Source organism: Drosophila willistoni, assembly GCF_018902025.1.
Source record: "Drosophila willistoni isolate 14030-0811.24 chromosome XR unlocalized genomic scaffold, UCI_dwil_1.1 Seg144, whole genome shotgun sequence".
Taxonomy (NCBI): Eukaryota; Metazoa; Arthropoda; class Insecta; order Diptera; family Drosophilidae; genus Drosophila; species Drosophila willistoni.
The window spans coordinates 6,086,545-6,107,656 of record NW_025814057.1 but is presented as its reverse complement, the minus strand read 5'-3'; the positions used below and the strand labels follow the sequence as shown (position 1 = coordinate 6,107,656).

The window sequence follows — 21,112 nt, the reverse complement described above, 5'->3', positions numbered from 1 at the left end:
ATTCAATTGAATCAAAATGCTTACAAAAAGGCCATGGATAAAGTTTGGCAAGGCCAATTCACATACACACACACACACACACACGCACACATTGAGGCAGACACATCACAAACACATAGAAGGAGACACACATTCATACTAAAAGGATGCGGAAGTCAAAGTATTCAATGGCGGTCATTAGAGTGCGCTTTAAAACGCTCTTTCAATATGTGTGTGTGTGTATGTATGTGCGTGACCCTGACAATGACGTCTGACAAATTACAGGCCCCGCCAACGACTTTTGATGCCAAGACCGAAAGAATAAAATAAAAACCCACACAAACACACACACACACACACACACACACTCTTTTATACACTCATACATATAAAAAATGTATTTCAATCTATTTCATGCTGTGTCTATAGGTGCTGAATGCTATCCAAAAGATTTATAGCCTCTGCGGTTAAATGCTCTGTCAAGGCAGGCATATAAAAGAGGAATCGCAGAAACTGAAGTCAAAAAACACAAAAAAAAAAAAAAAACAGCCAAAAAATTGTAAAAAACGAAAGAGAAAAAAGGGTTCGATTGATGTGAATGTGTTGCAACAGTTGAATAAGTCAAGTGAATTTTTAATCTACTCTCCCATCTGATATCACCACAAGAAGTTAAAGTTTATATTTTATAATTTACAGTATTCAGTGCTAGAAGGTTGTAAAATGTTTATGGTTAAATGATTGAAAATTAAATATCTCTAGATCATGAAACAACTAAAAAGTCAAAAAACTGAAGCTGAAACTTAGCTATGAAAAAGAAACCTTTTCGCTTTTTATCTCGAATAGTATTTAGTTCAAAATTCCGAAAGCAAAAAATATTACTGGCAATAATATATCATATGTGAATGTGAATGATAAATGGAGCTTGAACAGTTCCAGAAAATATCTACATTTCTCTTTCCTCCGTATTTTTCCTTGTCGTTTTTGTTTTTTTTTTTTTTTTAGGTAGCCTCCATTCAAAAAACACAAGCGCAAGCACATGAAATGTTGTTTCTCCAGAAGAAATGAAAGAAAGCAAAGCAAGAGAAGGAAGGAGAAAATTCGAGCAAAATATAAATTCATATTGCACGCCCAGACGGCACTTGGGTGCAAGTTTAACGAGCTGCTGCCAAGGCACCTCGTCGCGTCCACATCTCTTCCTCTCTTTCTCTCATTCTTAGCATCATCTATCTCTCTCTCGCACTCTAGTCTTCCGGGGCCAAGAGCGACTGACTCTAATGTGACATTTATAAGTGCCGGGCGACGGGTTTTTCGCAATGTGTGACGATGACGAGGACGACAACGACAACGACAACGACGAGAATGAGAATTACAAAGTGCATTTTTCATCATAACTGTGAGAAAAGTTGCACGGAAATTTTTGTGAAATGCTCATATCATGGTTATACTCATACTAGCATACCAGAGAGTTGCTCTAACTGAGGAAGGAAACTTTCGGCATTGCGATTAAAGTGCTTGAAGAAATTTTGAGTTATGACAATTGAAACTTTTCACTCAGTTTTCTAATTATGTGAGAAAGCAAAGAGGAAGAGAGGGAGAGAGAAAGAGAGAAGGAACAACTATAGAGAAAAACTAAAACACAAAATCTCATTTTAGCTACTACCTACTAAACTTGTATATGTTTCAAGATTATTAAATAATACATATGTATATATGTATATGTATATGAGAGTAAGCCGCAGGATTTTAGAATTTGATATCAACTCGTTGGTTGCCACAATATTTGTTCTCTACGGTGAATTTTCAGTGGTTTTTTTCCGGCTAATCTTTTCACCACAAATGAAACTCGCAGCATATGTCAAAATTTTTGGCAAGTGATAAGGTTAAAAAGGTGAGAGTAAAGTATGCGGTCGACAAGGCTGGCTAGAGCCAACCCAATTTGCATTCGGTTGAAATTTGTGACATTAATTGGAATGCCAGAAGGAAATTTCAATGAATAGAGAACAAAGAAGAAAGGAAACCTCCATGGGACCTATACTCAGCTCGTTAATATCATATACTTACTTCTGACCCATATACATTTCTTTTGCCTAAACTCAAGCCTTTGAAAAGTCTTTGGCTCACATACTCATACATGTGTGTGTGTGTGTGTGTGCAGATTATTAACGCTCGTGTGACTTTCACACCATCAAAATCAAATGGGACGACGCGTTGTCGGTTGTGTGGTCATGTCTGGGGCGGCTCGTTATGCCTCTCTGCCACATCGTCGTCGTCTTTTGCCTTGTTGGCTGCAAGTAAAATCGCTGGAAGAAACGACGAAATCAAATCGGTGCCAGTTCCCAGTGCCGGTAGCTCCTTTCCCTTTGCCTGTCCCCATCTTCTCGCACACACACACACACGCATATACACAAAGCACAATTTGTTCCAGAACATTGATTTAATCCTTTTTTTTCTGCATTGGGTCGCCTCCCTCTCCCTCTCTCTCTCTCTTTTCCTGTGGCACACATTCACGTGGGCGGCGGCTTGGGCACAATTGCTTAAATTTTCCGTTGGTTTTGTTGCCTTTTTCCGGAATTTTGCTTCGTCCTTGAATCTTGGAATCTCTTTCTCGCTTGGCTTTGCATTATCATAAATTTTCTTCTCTGCTCCGCTCTGGTGCTGCTGATGTTACTACAGCTACTGCCACTGCTACTTCTTGTTCCTTCTTCTTTCTCCGTTTTCCTTTTTCTGTTTTATTCTTTTTTTGCTTTTCTTTTACCATCACACGCTTTCGATATACATTTACATTTACTTTTACCGATTTGAAGCGCACTTCCAACTGCTTTCCGCTCGTTTAAACGTTAACCTAATGCCGGGATTCGGTTAGCAGAGCGACCAAATTATGTTTTCGTTCTCGTTTTTATGCGTTCCCAGCCTGCCATCCTGCCATCCTGCCATCTTGTGGTGTACAATAATGCGTGCCAGCAAAATCTTTTTTTGTTGACTTTGCCCGAATGGCATTTTATAATTTAGGTCGGTGGCTAGAACACTTGTTGGTGCTTTCGAGCCATGTAGGTTTAGTCAATATAAAGTAATTCCTATTGCATACGCCCCAAATCTTAAATTTATTGCTGCATACTTTTAGGCAATGTGCATATATGCTTTCTGTTTTGCTACTAATTAAGCTATATTTAAACCCAATTATCGATGGAACAATATATACATAAAGTGGATAGATAAAAATAAATTCATTTGATACCAAATTGTTATATATTCAATAAATCAGCTGCCTCATGTGATTGACTATAGATTTACGATTGACTTACCTGAAATTGCGATCAATCGATGTGTAGAGCGAAACTGTTGACATCTACAAATATAAAATATTAAGTTAGATTAAACCTTTCCGATTTGACATTGTCAAGATAAGTAAGTGCGTTATTAACTAAAACAGCTAAAGTCAGGAGCATATAAATTATATGTACTTATATAGATACGTTCATATAATTAGAATTTATTACTGCCAATGGCTTTAGATTGATCTTAACACAATCAAAAGATACACTATAGAATGATAACTAAATAAGATATGGGTGTCTTTATTTTTATGATTATTTTATAGGTCAGGATATGAAAATAAATTGAAAACGTCATAGAATTTTGAGTCTTTGACTTCCAAGTCTTATGCCAAAGCATTTCTACATATATCGCTTTAATCTTGTCACAACATTTTTGTCTTATTCCGATCTTTAAAGTTTTCTTGTATCGTTATCTTTATAGAGGGTTTTTTATTGTTTAAATCATCACTTTTATTTGCGATGGTAACTTGAATTTGAGTTCTTCTATTTATTGTTTTCCTAACACGCAATTTCCTTGATTTAAATTCATACTAAATCGACTTAAGTGGTATCTAAACAATCAACAAATTGATTGGTCTATGATTTTGAGTAAGCCACTTGAAGCCAATTACATATCTACATCTGTTGGATGGCATTTAATTTAAAAACGCTTAAAAGCAAAACAAAACTTGTTTTTTTTTGCAGTTAGGAATATAAAATTTATAAGATGGAAAAACTACAACTAAACTGATATTTTCTGGCTCTCCACATGAAATTGAATGGCAAACAAGCTGTTTTGTTGCCTTGGCCAAACATTGTAACAATTGTCCTGCAGCTTGAGGATAGTGAGTGAGAATGTTTCTTTTTCTTTCCATCTTAATGCTCTTGTTGTCGTTGCTGTTGTTGTTATTGTCAATGTGACTCGGTCCTTGGACTTGGACTTGGACATTGTCTTGGGTCAAGGCAATAACATTTCACTGGAAATTTTTCATCGGGCAACCAAAAAATAAAAAATATATACTACAAGAGCAAAAAAGAACAAAAAAACAAAACAGAGAAATACAAATTGTTGTTTTGACTTGATGAAAGTTTATCTGGTAAAGGGAAAGAGCAAAAGAAGGTGACAAAGTGGTGGAAAGGTTGGGGGGAGAATCAAACGTATACATATACCCAAAGAGATACAAAGAAAGAAACAAAATAATACAAAAAGAAAAAAAAGAAAGCAACGAAAGAAGCGTAATTGAACGCACTTCACGCAGATGTTGTCGGGTTTCTTTTTCGGTGTTTTTTTTTTTTTTATGTCATTTGCTCTTGCAAGGAAAGAGGATATGCTGCTGTGTCCTGTGGTAGCTAGCGGAAATTATTATTTATATTTCGCCAGTTTTTTCTTTCTGCTTTCTTTCTCTTTTTGGTTTTGGTTTTTCTGCTGTTGTTGGTTGATTTTTCCTTTTTTTTTTTTAATTTTGATTAAAATCCATATTAAATATTTACAAAAAAACATCAAGTACAAAAAAATACATACATATAGGGAAAAACCAATAAGCATAAAAATAATATAAATAATTTCCTGTGACCGGCCGAATTTATTTCCCGTTGTGAGCCTTCCTTCCTTACAATTCGTTACCCACTCGCCCCAAAATTCTGCATTTCTCTTCACCGCCCTCGCCATACTTGAGGCAAATCCCACAATTTTGTATGCAAAAAGGTCACCGAACATTTATACATAAACAGTGGAAGATATAGAGAGAAAGAGAAAGGGACAGAGACAGCGAGAGAGACCAGAAAAATGTGATTCCCCCTAACTGCCCCTCACCGTCTTCACCTCCTGTGCCTCTTTGCTGTCCCTTCTTCAGTTTTGTTTTATTTACATGTGTAAGGACTCTTGCTTTTGGGGCCACACCGACGGCGGCAGTGGCAGAGGTAGCAGCAGCAGCAGCGGCAGGACATTCAGGAAGCACGCATGTAAGCGGCATGATTTATATTTGAAATTGAGGTTTCTGTTCGGCTGCTTTTTTTTCTGCCTTCTTTGTCGTTCTTATTGTTTGCCTGCCGTTTTTCCTCTCTCCCCCTTTTCCTCTCTTTTGTGCATAAATGGCTTTTGTTTCTTTAATCGATATTTGATAGGACAGCATTAAAGAAGTATTTGGCAAATGTTTATGCTAAGCGAATCCATAGATATCAATTTGATCAATTTATGCTTTCGAAACGCTTGCAACACAATCTGATGGAACTACAAAGTAAACCAAATAGAATCTATCCAAATTAAAGTAAAATTTATCAATACTTTTGGCCAAAGACTCAAGTAGAAGGGAAAAATAATCTAAAAGAAGTTCATTTGGTCAGAAGCCTTAGTGGGAACATCTACAAAGAGAATTGCCAAAGCTAATCCTTCAATCAGATGAGACATTTGCAATTTATTTATTTGCTTTTCGCTTTTCAGTAATTAATATTTTCATTGTGAATTCAATTCACTTTACAATAAATTTGTTAATCTCACTTAACTTGGCCTTAATGCAATTCAAAATATTCTATGACTTCAGCAGAGAACAAGAGAAGGAGAAACCAAACAGAGAATGCAAAAAACGACAAGACGAGAAGAAGAGAAAGCGGTAATACGTGAGCACAATAACAATGGAGAAGGAATACAATATAAAAATAGCCATGGAAATTGCAGCAAAACAAGATGAAAATGAAGACAACAGTGACTGTGACATTTAATATCCTTATTGTTAGCCAACGGAATTTATGGCTAACAAAGTCGTCAAGTAGGCTAAAAGTGTGTATATGTATGTATGTGTGTATGTTTCTGAATCTGTCTCTCTCCCTTTCTCTCTCTGTGTGTGTGTGTTGGTCTGGCTTGCATTACATTTGCAACTGAGTGGAAAATGACAGAGTCAACGGAGTCAAGAGTGTCGAAGTACATAGCCAAGTTTGTGGCTAATGAGGTCTTGGCCATTTGCTGTAGTTGCGCAATTCAATTTTCAGTCCAAGGACCCAGAATTGTGGCTGAATGTGATTGAGGTGTTTGATTAATGGCCCGGACGGACGTTCATAAAATTGAATTGGCCCTGTAGATTCTGACTTGGCATAAACATTGAATTACCTTCAAGGAAAGTCGTTTAAAGCAGCGATAAAAAATAAATATATATATATATATAGATGTTTGTGTAGCAGATTTACCTCAAACTCAACACACAAAAACTCAAGACCAACCAACCAGCACCCACAAATACCAACATAGAATATACAGCAAAACAGGACAACGACAGCGACCCTTTGATCTCACCTGGTTATGATGTTTGTCGTCGTCGTCGTCGTCAACGTTGTCGTCGTTGTAATCGTTGTTGCTTTTGCTGTGCTTGCCGTTGCCATTGCCTTTTATGTATGAATATTCACACATATTAAAATTCATACCCTTTTCCCTTGTAATGGCTTTATGGGCCCGAAACCAATTTATTTACCCATCCTGTTTTTTCAAATTGCATCATAAAGAAATGAAAGGAGTGACATTTTAAAGTTTTGCCCCTTTAAGCAAACAAATCATAAACATTGAAATAATAAAATTGTACGATAATGTGACTTTCCACCTTTCTATATCACATATGGCAAGCCATAAACGTATAACATGAGGGCCTAGAGAGAAAGAGACAGAGCGAGAGACAGAGGGTAAGAGGGTCAGATGCGTCAAGAGAAAACAGAAATATTTTCAAATTCAAATGCAACTTAATTGAACTTAAGATTTGATTCAAATATCATGTTAAGTCTAAAATTTATATACATACAATATAATTGTTGAACGAACATTTTGAAGGTTATATAAATTCAATAATTAACTAAAAATATTTCATTAAACACACAAAATGTATGATATAATTAGTATCCATATTTATTTGCTACATGTGCTTGACCTCATCAGAATCGTGTGTGGTATAGAACCAGTTTATTTTTTATTTTTTCTATTAATTTAAATAAATCTGCAGAGTTCAAGGTCCATTTACTGAATAGATGAAGAAGAAGAAAATTAAATATATATTTTTATATATAAATTGTACATAGATGGGTACATATAATAATATCATAATCAACATTTTCTCTGCAAATTTTACAAATAATCCATGACTATCACTAAACTGTTGTAATTAATCTGTCGTTAATTCAATTACTTTTATTTCGACAATTAAAACATATTTTCGAGCATATAATGGGCCAGTCTGAAACATATAAAATGTAGGCCACATTCAATAGATACTTCAGTTGTGATTGAAAGTACAAGTCATTAGCAAACAAAAAATGTGGAAAATTCTAAGCCTGTGCCTAATTGTGGCAATCATCGGAACAGAAGCCTACACCAGTATGTATAAATAGGATGAAAAGGATACTTTTATGGAGAATAAACAGATATCAAATTGGTTTATTTAAATAGAATTTGGACGTGATTGCCGGGATATTGCCTGTAGTGCAGGTGAAACTTGCCTCATCTCGCATAAGACATGTGAAAGTGACCAGCGAGCTGGCGAACATTGCGGAAAATTTCCCATGTGTGTGAGGGAGACTAGAGAAAGGGGTAAGCATATGGTTTATTTTTCTTAGTCGCTCACACACTAGCCTACCAACTGGTCCCCTGTTTTTAGATCAGCATTCAAACGATTTTACCATTGACACCACATCAACCATTGCCAATGCACCCACCAGCACGAATACAAGCAACTACAACTATGAGCTGCTGACCGATCGGGGGGACTTAGAGCATATGGGGCAACAGCGTCAGTCAAATGTTTATGTTGTAGTCCAGGATATGGGTACAGTCCAACCGCAGGCATCACAATTTCCATCCAATTGGCCAACAACGAACAATAATCCGGTTCCCTGCACAGTCAGGCCATATTATCCATATCCCTGCAGTTATAATACACCCCAATTGTATCCACAACAGACAGCTAGAGCTAGAGCCCCCCAATTGGTGCCACCGACACCACCATGCTATTATAATTGCTATCCCTATCCACTTGCCAGATCGGCCCAAGGCCCAAATCAGATTCCATCATCGACCAACAATTATTTAGTTTATCTTACCCTTTATAGTGGCTAACATTGGGTTCGCTCTTCTTTTTTTACTCATCAGCTCTGCAACGTGTACGGCGTACGCCTCAGTTTTTATATCCGTATCCGCCAGTAGTTGTACCGCCACCAGCACCAATCCAGCCGAGACAAGCTCCATATCTGCCACCACCACAACAGCCTCTACCTCAACCTCAACTTCAACCTCAACCTATGCAACAAGTCCTCCAACCTGAGGCATATCCCTTCTCGTATATATCCTTTGGACTGAGGAATCCAATCTATATGTCTTATGGCAGAAGTCTTCAATCATATCCCAATTCAAATTTATATAGTCCTTCCTCGCCTTACTACAATTCGTACTACATTAATGTAAATCTTCCGTTTTCGGGCAGTTCTTCTTAAACAAAGTTTTCCCTTCCTACTTTTTGCCAGCTTCCACTTCCGTTTCCGATTCCGAATCCGATTCTCCATTTCACAAACTTTCCAAGCGGCAAGTTATCATGCCCGGATCAATGCCAATGCCAGGGCCAGGACAAATGCCAATTGGTGGTGCACCCATGCCCATGCCCATGCCAATGCCAATGCCCATGGCAGCACCTATGCCTGCACCTATGCCAATGCCAATGGCAGCTGCTCCAGCAGGTCGTTCCTATTACCCTCCGGCAATGTCTACACCGCAATACTCGTATATGCCCCCAATGATGCCTCAAATGATGCCACAAAATGGAGGAGGCGGTGCAAGTGTAATTGTTGAGCCTTTAGTTATATTACCTGTGGGCATGGGCACGGCTTCGGGTATGGGTGTTAATGCAAATCAATATTATGGTCCAAGCGGCGTTTATCCCCAATACGCTAATAACAATAATAATGCTTACTATCCCTATGCCAGCACAACATACACTACTACCTCAAGACCCTATTACGACTACAGCAACTACAATACCAATAATTACAACAACAATAACTATAGAAACACAACCAACTCGAATGATTACAATTCATATGGCTAAAAACTACATAAAATAAATTCGGAAAACAAAAATGCACCTCAATTAGACACCAATTTTCTATATTTGAAAATCTTTTCAGGCCTAAGACATGAACGTCAGAAACGCCAGGCGGGACAACAGCAATGGAACGGAAATGGTGGCGGAAATGGCATGGGTCCTGGTGGAAATGGAAACGGAATGGGTCAGGGTAATGGTATGAATGGAATGGGCCCAGGTGGTAATAGAATGGGTGGCGGACCTGGAGGTATGGGCGGTGGTTACAATGGAATGGGACAAGGTGGAAACGGCATGGGACAAGGTGGATACGGAATGGGGCCCAATGGTGGAAATGGAATGGGTCCAAACGGTGGCCGAGGAGGTGGTATGGGACAAGGAGGTATGGGTGGCGGTTACAATGGAATGGGACCAAATGGTGGAAACGGTATGGGTCCAAATGGTGGAAATGGAATGGGCCCAAACGGTGGCCGAGGAGGAGGTATGGGACCTGGAGGTATGGGACCCGGAGGAAATGGAATGGGACAAGGTGGATATGGAGGTGGAAACGGCATGGGACCGGGTGGAATGGGCGGCAATGGAATGAACGGAATGGGTCCAGGTGGTAATGGCATGGGAGGAAATGGAATGAACGGTGGAAATGGTATGGGTCAAGGTGGCAATAGAAACGGCAATGGAAACGGTATGAATGGTGGAAATGGAAACGGCAATAATGGTGGAAATGGAAACGGACAAAACTATACTCGGAATCAAAACAATTGATGAATAATATCAACTCCAACGACGATGAACGGATCAACGAATGTTATATAAAGCAATTCAATTCGAGGGATTAACCCCTTTACATACATAAACAATTTAATGAGTTTTGTGATTTTTTGTTTTTTTTTGTTAAATAAATTTGCGATTACACAAGAACCTTGACTTTTATTTTGCCATTTAGCAATTCCGTTATCCATTGTTTAACATGATTAAAAAGAAAAGGGCAGAGCACGTTAATATTTATTTACTAAACCCCATCGACCTACACCCAATTCACAAAGAATTCGGAAGCATTTTTGCAAAACGTCTTAAGTATTTATTTATCAACGTCTCAGAAAGTCAACAAAACCGGCTGGTGGGAGAATCAACGTCAATCAGAGAAGAACAGAGAGAAAGAGAGCTGTAGCAAGCAACTGTGCAAGAGACAGAGAGAGAGAGGGAGAGCAGGTGTAAAGTGTAAAGAGAAAAAACATATGCAGACATCGTATATATTTCAGTCAGCGGTTAGACGAACATCAAGCCACGTCGTAAAGGCCAACATGATAAAGCTCTCGCAACTGTTCTCACTCATTTGCCTGATCTTGTGCGTATCAGAAAACTGGGCACGTGAGGCAATCAGGCCAAGTCCCGATGTGGGTCAGATAATCGATGAACTGCATGGGCTGCAATTAAACGATAGCCAAACACCATTTGTTAGAGGTAAGTGAGCGAAAAGTATTATATCTTTACAAATTTATTTAGAAGGGAAAGCTTAGCTTGTATTGTTGTTATTTTCACTTTTAAATAATATTAGCTAATACAAAAACTATTTTAGCTCCGTTTACTTGCAATGATTCATACAGTTTTCTAATTTGTGATAACATTTGCTGAAAATGTGGAAGTAATTTGTCACAGCAGATTTTAGTTTTTATCAGCAACAAAAAATGTATGTTTTCAGCTGTTTTTGTTGTCATTATTTAAGTGAGCGTAAATATATAAAAAATAAATGTTTTTCAAATTTTATTAAAACGCTAGAAGCATAGAAAACTACTGACCGAGATAGATAACTTTGAAAGTTGTGTTTATTAATTTTACGAAACAAAACATAATGTTTGGAAAATAATATATTTATTTCGTGCCCACACAGATTTTATTTGGCTTTGTTTTCATTTATTTAGAATATAAAAAGTTCAACCATATATAAATATTTATACAAAATATTTTAAAAAAGATCTTTCGGATGGACTTAATAAATCTTGTAGAACTTTTTCATGGCAAATTTTTGAGGTAAAGTTATTTAAGTAAAGTACGATTCATATCCTAAAGTCCACAGAGTGAGCCGAATAGCCCAGATCTCCCTTGATATATACTAATTAGGAACTTTCTCTCTCTAATTCGAAACCTCTAAAAGAAAACTTCTTAGGATCACAAGAAATTATATTTTCTTTACTTTGTAAGGATATACAAAATGTTAAACCTTGCATTTAAGCCGGCTCAAAATGTTTATGAATATTTAAAGTCTTTGAAGCCAAGATTATTTCTAATTCTAATCATCATTAGGTGGGCCTTGCAAATTGGATATACAGAAAGATCTTCCAGCTGCCGATCATCTGCAACCACTTTATCTTCACAGTAATACCGACAGATATTGGTTGCCCAATGCGGATGGTCAACTAGTTGTGGACCATGGAGCCAGCATTGAATTGTATTGCAGCAAATCCTTTGCCAAAATCGATACGGCAAACAATGTTGGCTACATACCGGGCAAACGGCTTTCGATGCATGTGCGATGCCATCATGGGAATATCTTCGAGTGGTCAGGTGGCCGAGCAGCATTCCATAACTTTGTCTGTAAGCAAGCACTGGAGTATCGGGTGGAGAGATTGGAGCATCAGCGCTGCGGTGACACTGAAGCTGCCAATGGTGACAATGAAACTGGCCATATGTATCGTGTAGGCTATAAAATAAGCGATGACAGATTTATACGCACCATCGAGCTGTGCCATAATGCCCAACTACTGCGGACACACTATGCCCGGTATGAGATGGAGCCAGCCAATTGGCATTTTCAGAAACAGGTGAATCGTTTGAAATTCAGCCCGGCTGGCCACTTTGCTGGCTATGACATGGGCAAGCTATACTCACAGTCCCATCAAGAGAGTTTGATGGGCCCCGACATGTTGGATGGAAGGGCTGGTTTGTTTCTGGCACGCGGACATCTCGCCGCCAAGGCGGACCTCATATATGCCAGTCAACAGCGAAGCAGTTTCAACTATGTGAATGCTGCGCCCCAATGGCAGAGCTTCAACGGCGGCCACTGGGCAAACGTTGAGGATGAAACACGACGCTTTGTCGCTCGTTTGGGCATCCCTGTTAGCGTTTATACGGGCACCTTTGGTGAGCTACCATGGCCGGGAGTGGGCCATAACCACAGTAGCCTACATTTGGCCCATGATGCTAACAATAACCCGGTTCTGGTAGTGCCGCTTCTCTACTATCGTTTACTCATCGATAATGCTTCAAATGGGCAAAAACGTGGTATTGCCATTGTGGGCGTTAACAATCCCTATGTCACCGTTAACCAGATTCACGACGAGAATACGTCGCCATCGTATGTGATTTGTGAGCCCATCGACGCGGAGCTCGTTGCCTGGTTACGCTCTCTACAGAATAGCAATTTGAGAAAAGGTTATCTGTATGCCTGCACCGTGGCAGATTTGGCTCGTGCTGTCAAACACCTGCCACGCCATCTACTTCAGGTGCATGACTTGCTCACAGATACTAGACCGCAAGAGCAAAAGTTGTAGTCTAAAGTTTACCTTTTAATTGAGTGTAATAAAAGACTGCATCAAATTGGCAGAAGTGAAATTGATTGCACATGCCGCATGCCACATGCCACACATCCATATACACACACACACACACCTACCCACACACACACACCCACCCACACACACACTCATCCATGTATATGTTGCAACTATTTATAATATATAATAAAGTTTTAAGCAGACTAAAAACTTACATGTCCATTATGCTCGTGTTAACCTGGTCAAAACCCCAATACTAAAACACTTCAGACTTATGTCATGTTGTTCAACGATAAGATTAAACAAGCAACACAAAAAAAAAAAAACAAAAACAAAAACCAAAAATAAATAAAACGCACAAACAATTTCAAGTTATGTTAAAGTGGGTAAACACTTTTCGGTCATTGGGGAAAAAGGGCAAAAGCAAAAGGCAAACGGCAAACCCATTGGCGGGGACACGTGTGGCACGTGAGTAAATATATATCAACTTTCGAATACGCCTTGGGTTATAAATTGCTTTGTGCTGGCCATAAACGATAATGGCCTCAGCTTTTTTTTTTCTTCGATAAGCCGGGCCTTTCTCTTATCACTAAAGAGCAAGAAAACCAGAAACTCAGCAAACTGAAGTGCAAACGTGAGCGATAGCCGCAAATTATTTCGAAATCTTTATGACAATCGAGTAAGAGAAATAAAAATACATTTTTTCCAGGTCACTTGTTCTTGGAAAACAAATTTGATTTATATTTTCGTTTGTTTTTTTTTTTTTTTTGGTTACTTAAATAACTAAAAGCCCTAAATGCCTAGCACGCCATTAACTGTTAAATCTTCAAGTGGCAAATCCTTGACCACTGCGACAAAATCATCCACCGTACAGGCATATGAATAGCCCTTGACCAAATCCTCTTTGGTCCAACTAACCCAAGTTAGCTGTTCCCCAATATCGTTACAGATAATGTAATCCTTTTGTATTTCCTCTAAAGTCTTATGTGGATTATTAACACCAATCAGGACAATACCATTGCGACTTTCACGATCGATGATGACACGGAAATAAAGCATTGGCACTGGTATTAGACCATTATTATTTTCATCGAAATTCAAGTAAAGCTCACGCTGAATACCCTCCGAATCGGGCAGAGTGGTCACACCCCAAGTGCCTGTATAGCAATCAACGATAATATTTTGATCGGAAACAAAATTCCGAACACTATCCTCAACCCGCTCCCAGTTGCCACCGTTGAACGTCTGCCATTGCGGGGCCGCATTCACAAAATAGAAGGTGGCCTTTTGCGGTGCTCCGAAAACAAAGTCTGTTTTGGCCGATAGATGACCACGTGCCAAATAGACATTGCTGCTGATATTGAAATAGGGTGAAGCATCCATGCCCAATATCGCACTGATTGTAATATTCTGTTGGACCTGAGTGTACATGGTATTGACATCTTTGCCACCATAGAAATCGCCAGTAATGAATGTCGGCCTGGTCACCGAACGTTGATATTGTGAGCTTCCGGGATAGAGCACATGATGAACATAACGTGTCGCTTCGGCTATCTCATCATGGCATGCATCAAAGGTCTGCAGGAAATCATTAGTCGCAAGCTCAAAACCAACTTCGAGCAAGTCTGTGCCTCCGTTGCATTGGCGACCTGTGCGGCGAGCAGAATAACTGGGCCATGATGAGCACACAAACTTCTGGAAATTATAAAGACTACCGAAGGCGAGGAAGATCTGTTTCTGCCAGCAGCTGACAGTCACTTGTCGATATGTGGCAAATGGCTGAATGAACGCACCAAGACAATGTAATTCCATGGCCTCACCATGTTTCAATTCCACTAAACCATTTGCATTAGGCTCCAGGTACTTGGCAATTCCAGTTTCATTACGCACCACAAAGAGTGGAGCTGGATCGATGAGGTCGCCATTCACAAGAAAACCGCAGACTTCATTATCCAATGATTGATCGCTTAGACCCAAAATACCAGATGTTGTCAATTCGCTAAGGGGTAAGTCCTTCACCACAGCGGTAAAATCTTCCACGCTGCAAGCATAGCCATAGCCTTCATTAAGATTTGTTTTATCCCAGTCCAACCAGTCCAACTGGGCACCTATATCTTCGCAGATAACATAGTTCTCCAAGGTTTCGGATAGCGTGACATGTGGATTATTTGCCACAACCAAAACAACACCCTGACGGCTCACCTGATCGATGACCAGGCGATAAGTTAAACGTGGCACTGGTAATTGATCAGTATTATGATTTAAATATAGTTCCACTTGTTCACCAGCTGCATTCGGTAGGGTGGAAACACCCCAAGCTCCTGCATAGACACTTACATTCAGTGCTTTATCGGCAACAAATTGACGGAGACTCCTCTCTACGGCCAGCCAATTGCCTATGGTAATACTTCGCCACTGGGGAACTGCATTCACATAGAAGTGAGTGGCACGCTGTTGTGATCCATGAACAAAGTCCTGGCGTGCGGCTAACTGACCGCGAGTCAAATACATATCTTTACTAGTATCAATGTATTGGTTAGCACTGGCGCCCAATGTTTCCGTTAAAACCTCCAGTTGATGTGTTTGACCGTAGAGTATATTCACGTCTTCACCGGAATAGAAGTCGCCACGTAAATAACCTGGTTCGGCCACTCCACGCTGATAGCCCACATTGGCGGGTGTCAATTCATAGCGGACATAGCGTGAAATTTGCTTCTCCTCATCGTAACAGATCTCCAGATGGCTAAGGAATCCAGCAGCCACATTGAAGCCAATATGTAGGAGTTCAGTGCCGCCTTCACAAGCCGTCCCAGAACGTTCCGCTTCATAGGTGGGCCAACTCTGACAAATAAATTGTCCAATGTTGACCACACTGCCCTCAGCATTGAATGTTTGACTGCCCAAACAGCGGGCTGTCAGAGCTGTATAGCGATTGTAGGGGGCAAGTAAAGCTCCAGTGCAATGTAGATCAATGGCCGAGCCTTCGTCCAAGGTGTAAATGCCGCTTTGAGCAGGCTCCAACCAACTGAGCGCTCCCTCAGGTGTGATAAGTGGTATAGGATTTTTAAGATCACCATTAATGCTGAAACGACACTGATTGGCAATGGGCTCTGAAGTGGTGGGTGGTGCTACACTTGTTGAGGTAGGATTATTTGTAGTTGTAGCAGGTGACGCTGTCGTCGACGCAGGAATACTGGTTGTTGATGAAGGTCCTTCGCTTGTAGAAGCTGGAATACTGGTCGTTGTTGAACTTTGAGCCGTACTAGATGATTCCACTGTTGTGGAGCCTGTTGTCGAAGGTTCTGAGGTAGTAGTAGAAGTAGGAGGAGATCCTGTAGTAGATGGGGGAATACTGCTAGTTGTAGAAGGTTCCCCTGTAGTCGAAGATGCAGGAGCACTTGTTGTAGAAGGTTCCACTGTAGTAGAAGAAGGCTCCGCAGTGCTAGATGCAGGAGCACTTGTTGTAGAAGGTTCCACTGTAGTAGAAGAAGGCTCCGCAGTGCTAGATGCAGGGGCACTTGTTGTAGAAGGTTCCACTGTAGTAGAAGAAGGCTCCGCAGTGCTAGATGCAGGAACACTTGTTGTAGAAGATTCCACCGTTGTAGTAGTTGAAGATGCTGTAGTAGAAGCAGGGAGAGTAGAGGTCGGAATATTCGTAGTAATAGCAGGTTCATCAGTAGTGCTAGTGGGTGCATTGGTGGTGGTTGGCTCATCATCCAGACCCAACACACCATTCGTATACAAATCTTCAAGCGGCAAATCCTTTACAACAGCCGTAAAATCTTCTACAGTACAGGCATACGAATAACCCTCATGCAAATCCTCCTTGTACCAGGTTAACCAGCTTAATCTATGACCAATATCCTCACATAATATGTAATCGCTTTGGATTTGCTCCAGACTGGCATAGGGATTGTTCACACCAATCAAAACAATGCCCTCTCGGGTCTCGCGATCGATAACAACACGGAAATATAACTTGGGAACAGGAATCAAGCCATTATGATTCTCATCAAAGTCCAAGTATAGCTCTCTCTCAACGCCATCGACATCGGGCAGAGTGGAGACACCCCACGTGCCTGTATAGCAATCGGTTGTCAGATTTCTATCCGCCACATATTTCCTAACACTTGTCTCGACCTTCTCCCAGTTGCCGCCATTGAAAGTCTGCCACTGCGGTGCCACATTAATAAACAAAAACGTTGCCATCTGAGCAGCTCCAAAGATCTGATCTGTTTTTGCAATCATGTGACCACGAGCCAAAATCCGATCATCAGTATAGTTGAAATATGGCGATGCGTCAAGGCCTAGAATTTCACTAATGGTGATATTCTGCTGCACCTGCGTGTATTTGGTATTCACATCTCGTCCGCCATAAAAGTCCAATTCAATAAAACTCGGACGTGCCACACCATGCTGATAATCATAGCTCGAGGGGTATAAAACATGATGGACATAGCGTGTGGCCTCAGCCTCCTCGTCGTGGCAGACATCGTAGGCTTGCAAGAAACCACCATCTTCCAGTTCAAAACCTGCCTTGATCAGATCCGTTCCCCCGTTACATTGTCGACCCGTACGCAGAGCCGTATAAGTGGGCCAATTGACACAGCTAAAATTTCCAAACGGATAGATCAAACCATCGACAAGAAAATATTTCTGCTGCAAGCATTGAGCCGTCACTTGAGTGCGATTTTCAAATGGGGCCGCAAATCCTGTTCCAGGACAAAACATATCCAATTGCTCTCCATTGATTAGCTGAACCGTATCCGTGGGATCCGGCACGATTATCTCATAGGATCCATGTCTAGAGAATAGCGGAGCTGGATCACTGAGGTCCCCATTCACTTTGAACTCACAATCGCCGTAAACTGCAACACCACCGTCATCTTCGTCTGCCAGCGGCAACACACGTGGTAAACGGGACCGAGCACTGCTGGCACTGTCACTGACACTTAGCACGGCCAATGTCAGGACCGTAATCGCATACACTGTACGTTTCTTCATAGCGAATGGCAAACTGTTAGCTAATATCATAGCTACTTATATTCTTATTTAGCTGCTGCTCCAGCAAGTCGCTATCAACCGTATAACTCGACATTTATATGGTTGTCGATTGGAGATTACATGCGTATACCGTAGAGTAGAAGTTTGTCCCAGCTGTGAGGCCCATGAAGCTCTGCTGAAGGTTGTTTTGATTTATTTTTAATGATAACTTTTTAACCACTCAAGTGACAGGCACTTGAAAGTTGGCATCTTATCACTATCTCGATTAAACGAACATGCAATTATTCATGTAAATTAGTTGAACTATACAAAATAGTATAAAATATATATATATATATATATATATACATATTATATGTATATATAGCGGTTATCATTCTATCTATATGATTCTCATCAACTGGCCAGTCATTACGCACTAAGGCCCTTATCATGGCTATCATAAATTTCATATGCCGAATTAGTGCCATAAACCACTACAATTAAACAAAAACTTTGGATGGATTCGTCATAAAAATTTTAATTAAAAATTAAGTATGAACTGATACGTGAAAGTATTTCAACAACTAGCTGATTACCTAATCTACAATAACTATAACAAAAAAAAAATGTTATTTCATTGCATTATTATTGCAGTATTAATTCCCAGTTTTCATTATATGTGTTTTTCCATTCGATTTCAAATCAAATCCCAGTCAATTTTTCCTTAGTTTTATTGTAAACCTTTGACAGATGTCTCTATATATTTTAGATTTTGAAATTAATTAACTAATTGTGTCCAAAAAAGAGAGCACAGAATGCTTATTATTGAAATCAAATATTTATCAACAAATATTTCGAAAACAAATTAAATGCACTCCATCAAAATCAACGACAGTCTGCTTGTTGTTGGTTGTTGTATGACTGTTTGGTACATTCATGCGAATAATTTTGGTCGAATCAAATTGAATGAATGTTGAGTTGAGTTGGTCAGAGAGTAGGGCATATCAAGTGATGACCACTGGAGAGTGGTTAAAAGAACAGCCCAGAAAACTCGTCCAACTGGCAGACCAAACACCCGTTGCGATAGAGAGAGAGAGAGAGAGAGGGAGGAAAAAATACGGACACTGACTAATTTGCAGCACTGTTCGTGCGTGTGAATTTTCGGTAATCCAATGTTCTTTACTCCCCCTTCTATCTCTCACTCTCTCCTATATTCTCTCTCTCTCTCTTCAGATTTCCAATCCATGTATTGAGAATAAAATCAACACACAAAATAAACAAACAAAAAAATATGTTCATGTAAAACAAATCATTAGGTAATTGAATTTGGAAAAATACAATTTATTCGCATTCGAATTGCTGACAGCTGCTACTCACAGGAGGCAACAGCTTCTCCTTTTACCCCAGCCTCTGCTGGCTGCTGGCTCCTTCTGACTCTAGTCTCTGCCATTGCCACTGCCTGTCAATGAAATGCAATAAATATGTAGACATTTTCTATGCATGTCACTCGATTTGAATGGAAATGTTTTTGTGTGTTGAAATGAAATTAAGGAAGGACAAACAAAAACAGCAGCCCGAAAACAAAAAAAAGAAAACAACACAAAACGAACAAACCAAAAAAATATAAATAATCATCATCATCGTCATCATCATAGTCGGTTGTTCTTCTGGCACTTGACACATTCTCCTATTATTCCGCGCGTGTGTATGTGTGTGTGTTTGTGTTTGCGTTCATTTCAATCAATGACATGTATAATTATGCTTTTTTTTTATTTTTGCAAATTAATTTGCCCGAACAATCTAGATTTAATCAAATGGATTTACTATATAACAATATTAGCTGAGAGTCAAGAGACATTCGAATTGTGTTGAGGGAATAAAACTTTTGCTTCTGCATTGCCAGAACAAATTGTAAAGCAAAACCCTCGAATGAAATATAAATTACATGTGTTTAGTTTTAAATTTCGATATATATATGTAGATTCCTTCAAACATTTTTCTCTTCATTTTTTTTTTAGCAATAACAAATGAGTTTTACAAACTAATATAATGAATTAGTTTTGGTGGAATATTATTGTAGTTCTACATATTTCAATAGCCATATGAGTAACGCCAAATTCATGTTGTAATATTCAAATATGTAAATTAGATTTCGTGTTGATTTCAACAATTTGGTTAGCGTATTTTCTTTTTTTGTTCACTTTTGTTGTTTTGATTGTGTTTTGTGTGCGTGAGTGTGTGTTTAAGTGTGGCAACAACTATAACAGACTCGCATTAATCAATTGATTTCGGTTTTAGGTGTTTTGTTTACCACCGCTTGAACGTGACAATTTGTGGTACATAAATTCAGATTTTCCATAATTTATGTTCAATAACAACAGGCAAACTAATGGAAACACATGGCATATGGTTGAAAAATTGCAAATAGTCAGCCATCTGGCAAATGTTAATTATAATTCTTACTTGCCTCCTTCTCATTGCCACCTTGCCACCTTGCCACCTGCCACCTCTGGTGCAACGTGTACTGTACCTCTTCGATTTACACTTTTCTTTTCAATTTTCATCCGTCCTTCACTCAGCTCAATTAAAAGTGCATTAAGATATCGAATCGATGGCAAGGATAGCAAGGTTAAGGCACAATCTCAATCTGCTGTTGCTGTTGCTGCTGTTGCTGGTTCGCTTGGAGAAATTTTTATTCGCCTGATTGCAGTTACTTAATGAAAAAGTGCATAATTCGAACAAGGACATGCTGGTTCAGGGCAAAATTGAAAGCTGTTCAGGTAATTGGAAGAACGTAAGGGACAACAATAAATAAGGAAATCTAAAAATTGTGCATGAGTATAATTGAAGTGAATTTTTAGTTAAAATCAAAACTAAAGTTAAACAAGGAAAAATATTGAACTGATTTAAGGAAATATTAAGCTATCTATAGGAAAGCACGTTTCGTATTTTTACACCTTTATTTTGCTTTCCATTTCCCCTGTTTCTTTTCGCATAATACGCATACGCCGTGTGGCCGGCTATTGTGACGCGGCATTGAATAAATGAACAGAAGTGCAGGCAACTGGCAGGCTCAGCTTTGGTCGAAGCGATACAGGCAACTGGCACTGGCACTGGTCCTGGATCTGGGCTTCGTCCTGCTACTGGCTCTGACGGCTTCACACAGGAAAAGCAAAAAAAAAAAACAAAAAACAAACACAACAACAAAAACACAATC

General features: G+C 39.5%; 4 protein-coding genes across 4 annotated transcripts; 3 read left to right on the top strand and 1 right to left on the bottom strand.

Moving 5' to 3' along the window:
• The first annotated feature begins 7,583 nt into the window (after nucleotides 1-7,583).
• LOC6639036 lies at nucleotides 7,584-9,364 on the top strand. Its single transcript, XM_047012105.1, has 4 exons — nucleotides 7,584-7,644; nucleotides 7,717-7,857; nucleotides 7,925-8,092; nucleotides 8,787-9,364. Exons 1-4 carry the CDS (start codon nucleotides 7,584-7,586, stop codon nucleotides 9,362-9,364), a joined length of 948 nt encoding a protein of 315 aa, XP_046868061.1.
• A 150-nt stretch (nucleotides 9,365-9,514) lies between these two features.
• Nucleotides 9,515-10,120, top strand: LOC111519454 (acanthoscurrin-2). The gene has a single exon (XM_023180463.1). The coding sequence runs from the start codon at nucleotides 9,515-9,517 to the stop codon at nucleotides 10,118-10,120; it is 606 nt and encodes a 201-aa protein (XP_023036231.1).
• A 492-nt stretch (nucleotides 10,121-10,612) lies between these two features.
• On the top strand, nucleotides 10,613-12,971 carry LOC6639039. Its single transcript, XM_023181555.2, has 2 exons — nucleotides 10,613-10,819; nucleotides 11,660-12,971. Exons 1-2 carry the CDS (start codon nucleotides 10,660-10,662, stop codon nucleotides 12,904-12,906), a joined length of 1,407 nt encoding a protein of 468 aa, XP_023037323.1. The 5' UTR covers nucleotides 10,613-10,659; the 3' UTR covers nucleotides 12,907-12,971.
• Nucleotides 12,972-13,656: 685 nt separating this feature from the next.
• On the bottom strand, nucleotides 13,657-17,928 carry LOC6639040. The gene has a single exon (XM_002062065.3). The coding sequence runs from the start codon at nucleotides 17,911-17,913 to the stop codon at nucleotides 13,702-13,704; it is 4,212 nt and encodes a 1,403-aa protein (XP_002062101.1). The 5' UTR covers nucleotides 17,914-17,928; the 3' UTR covers nucleotides 13,657-13,701.
• Between the last annotated feature and the right edge of the window lie 3,184 nt (nucleotides 17,929-21,112).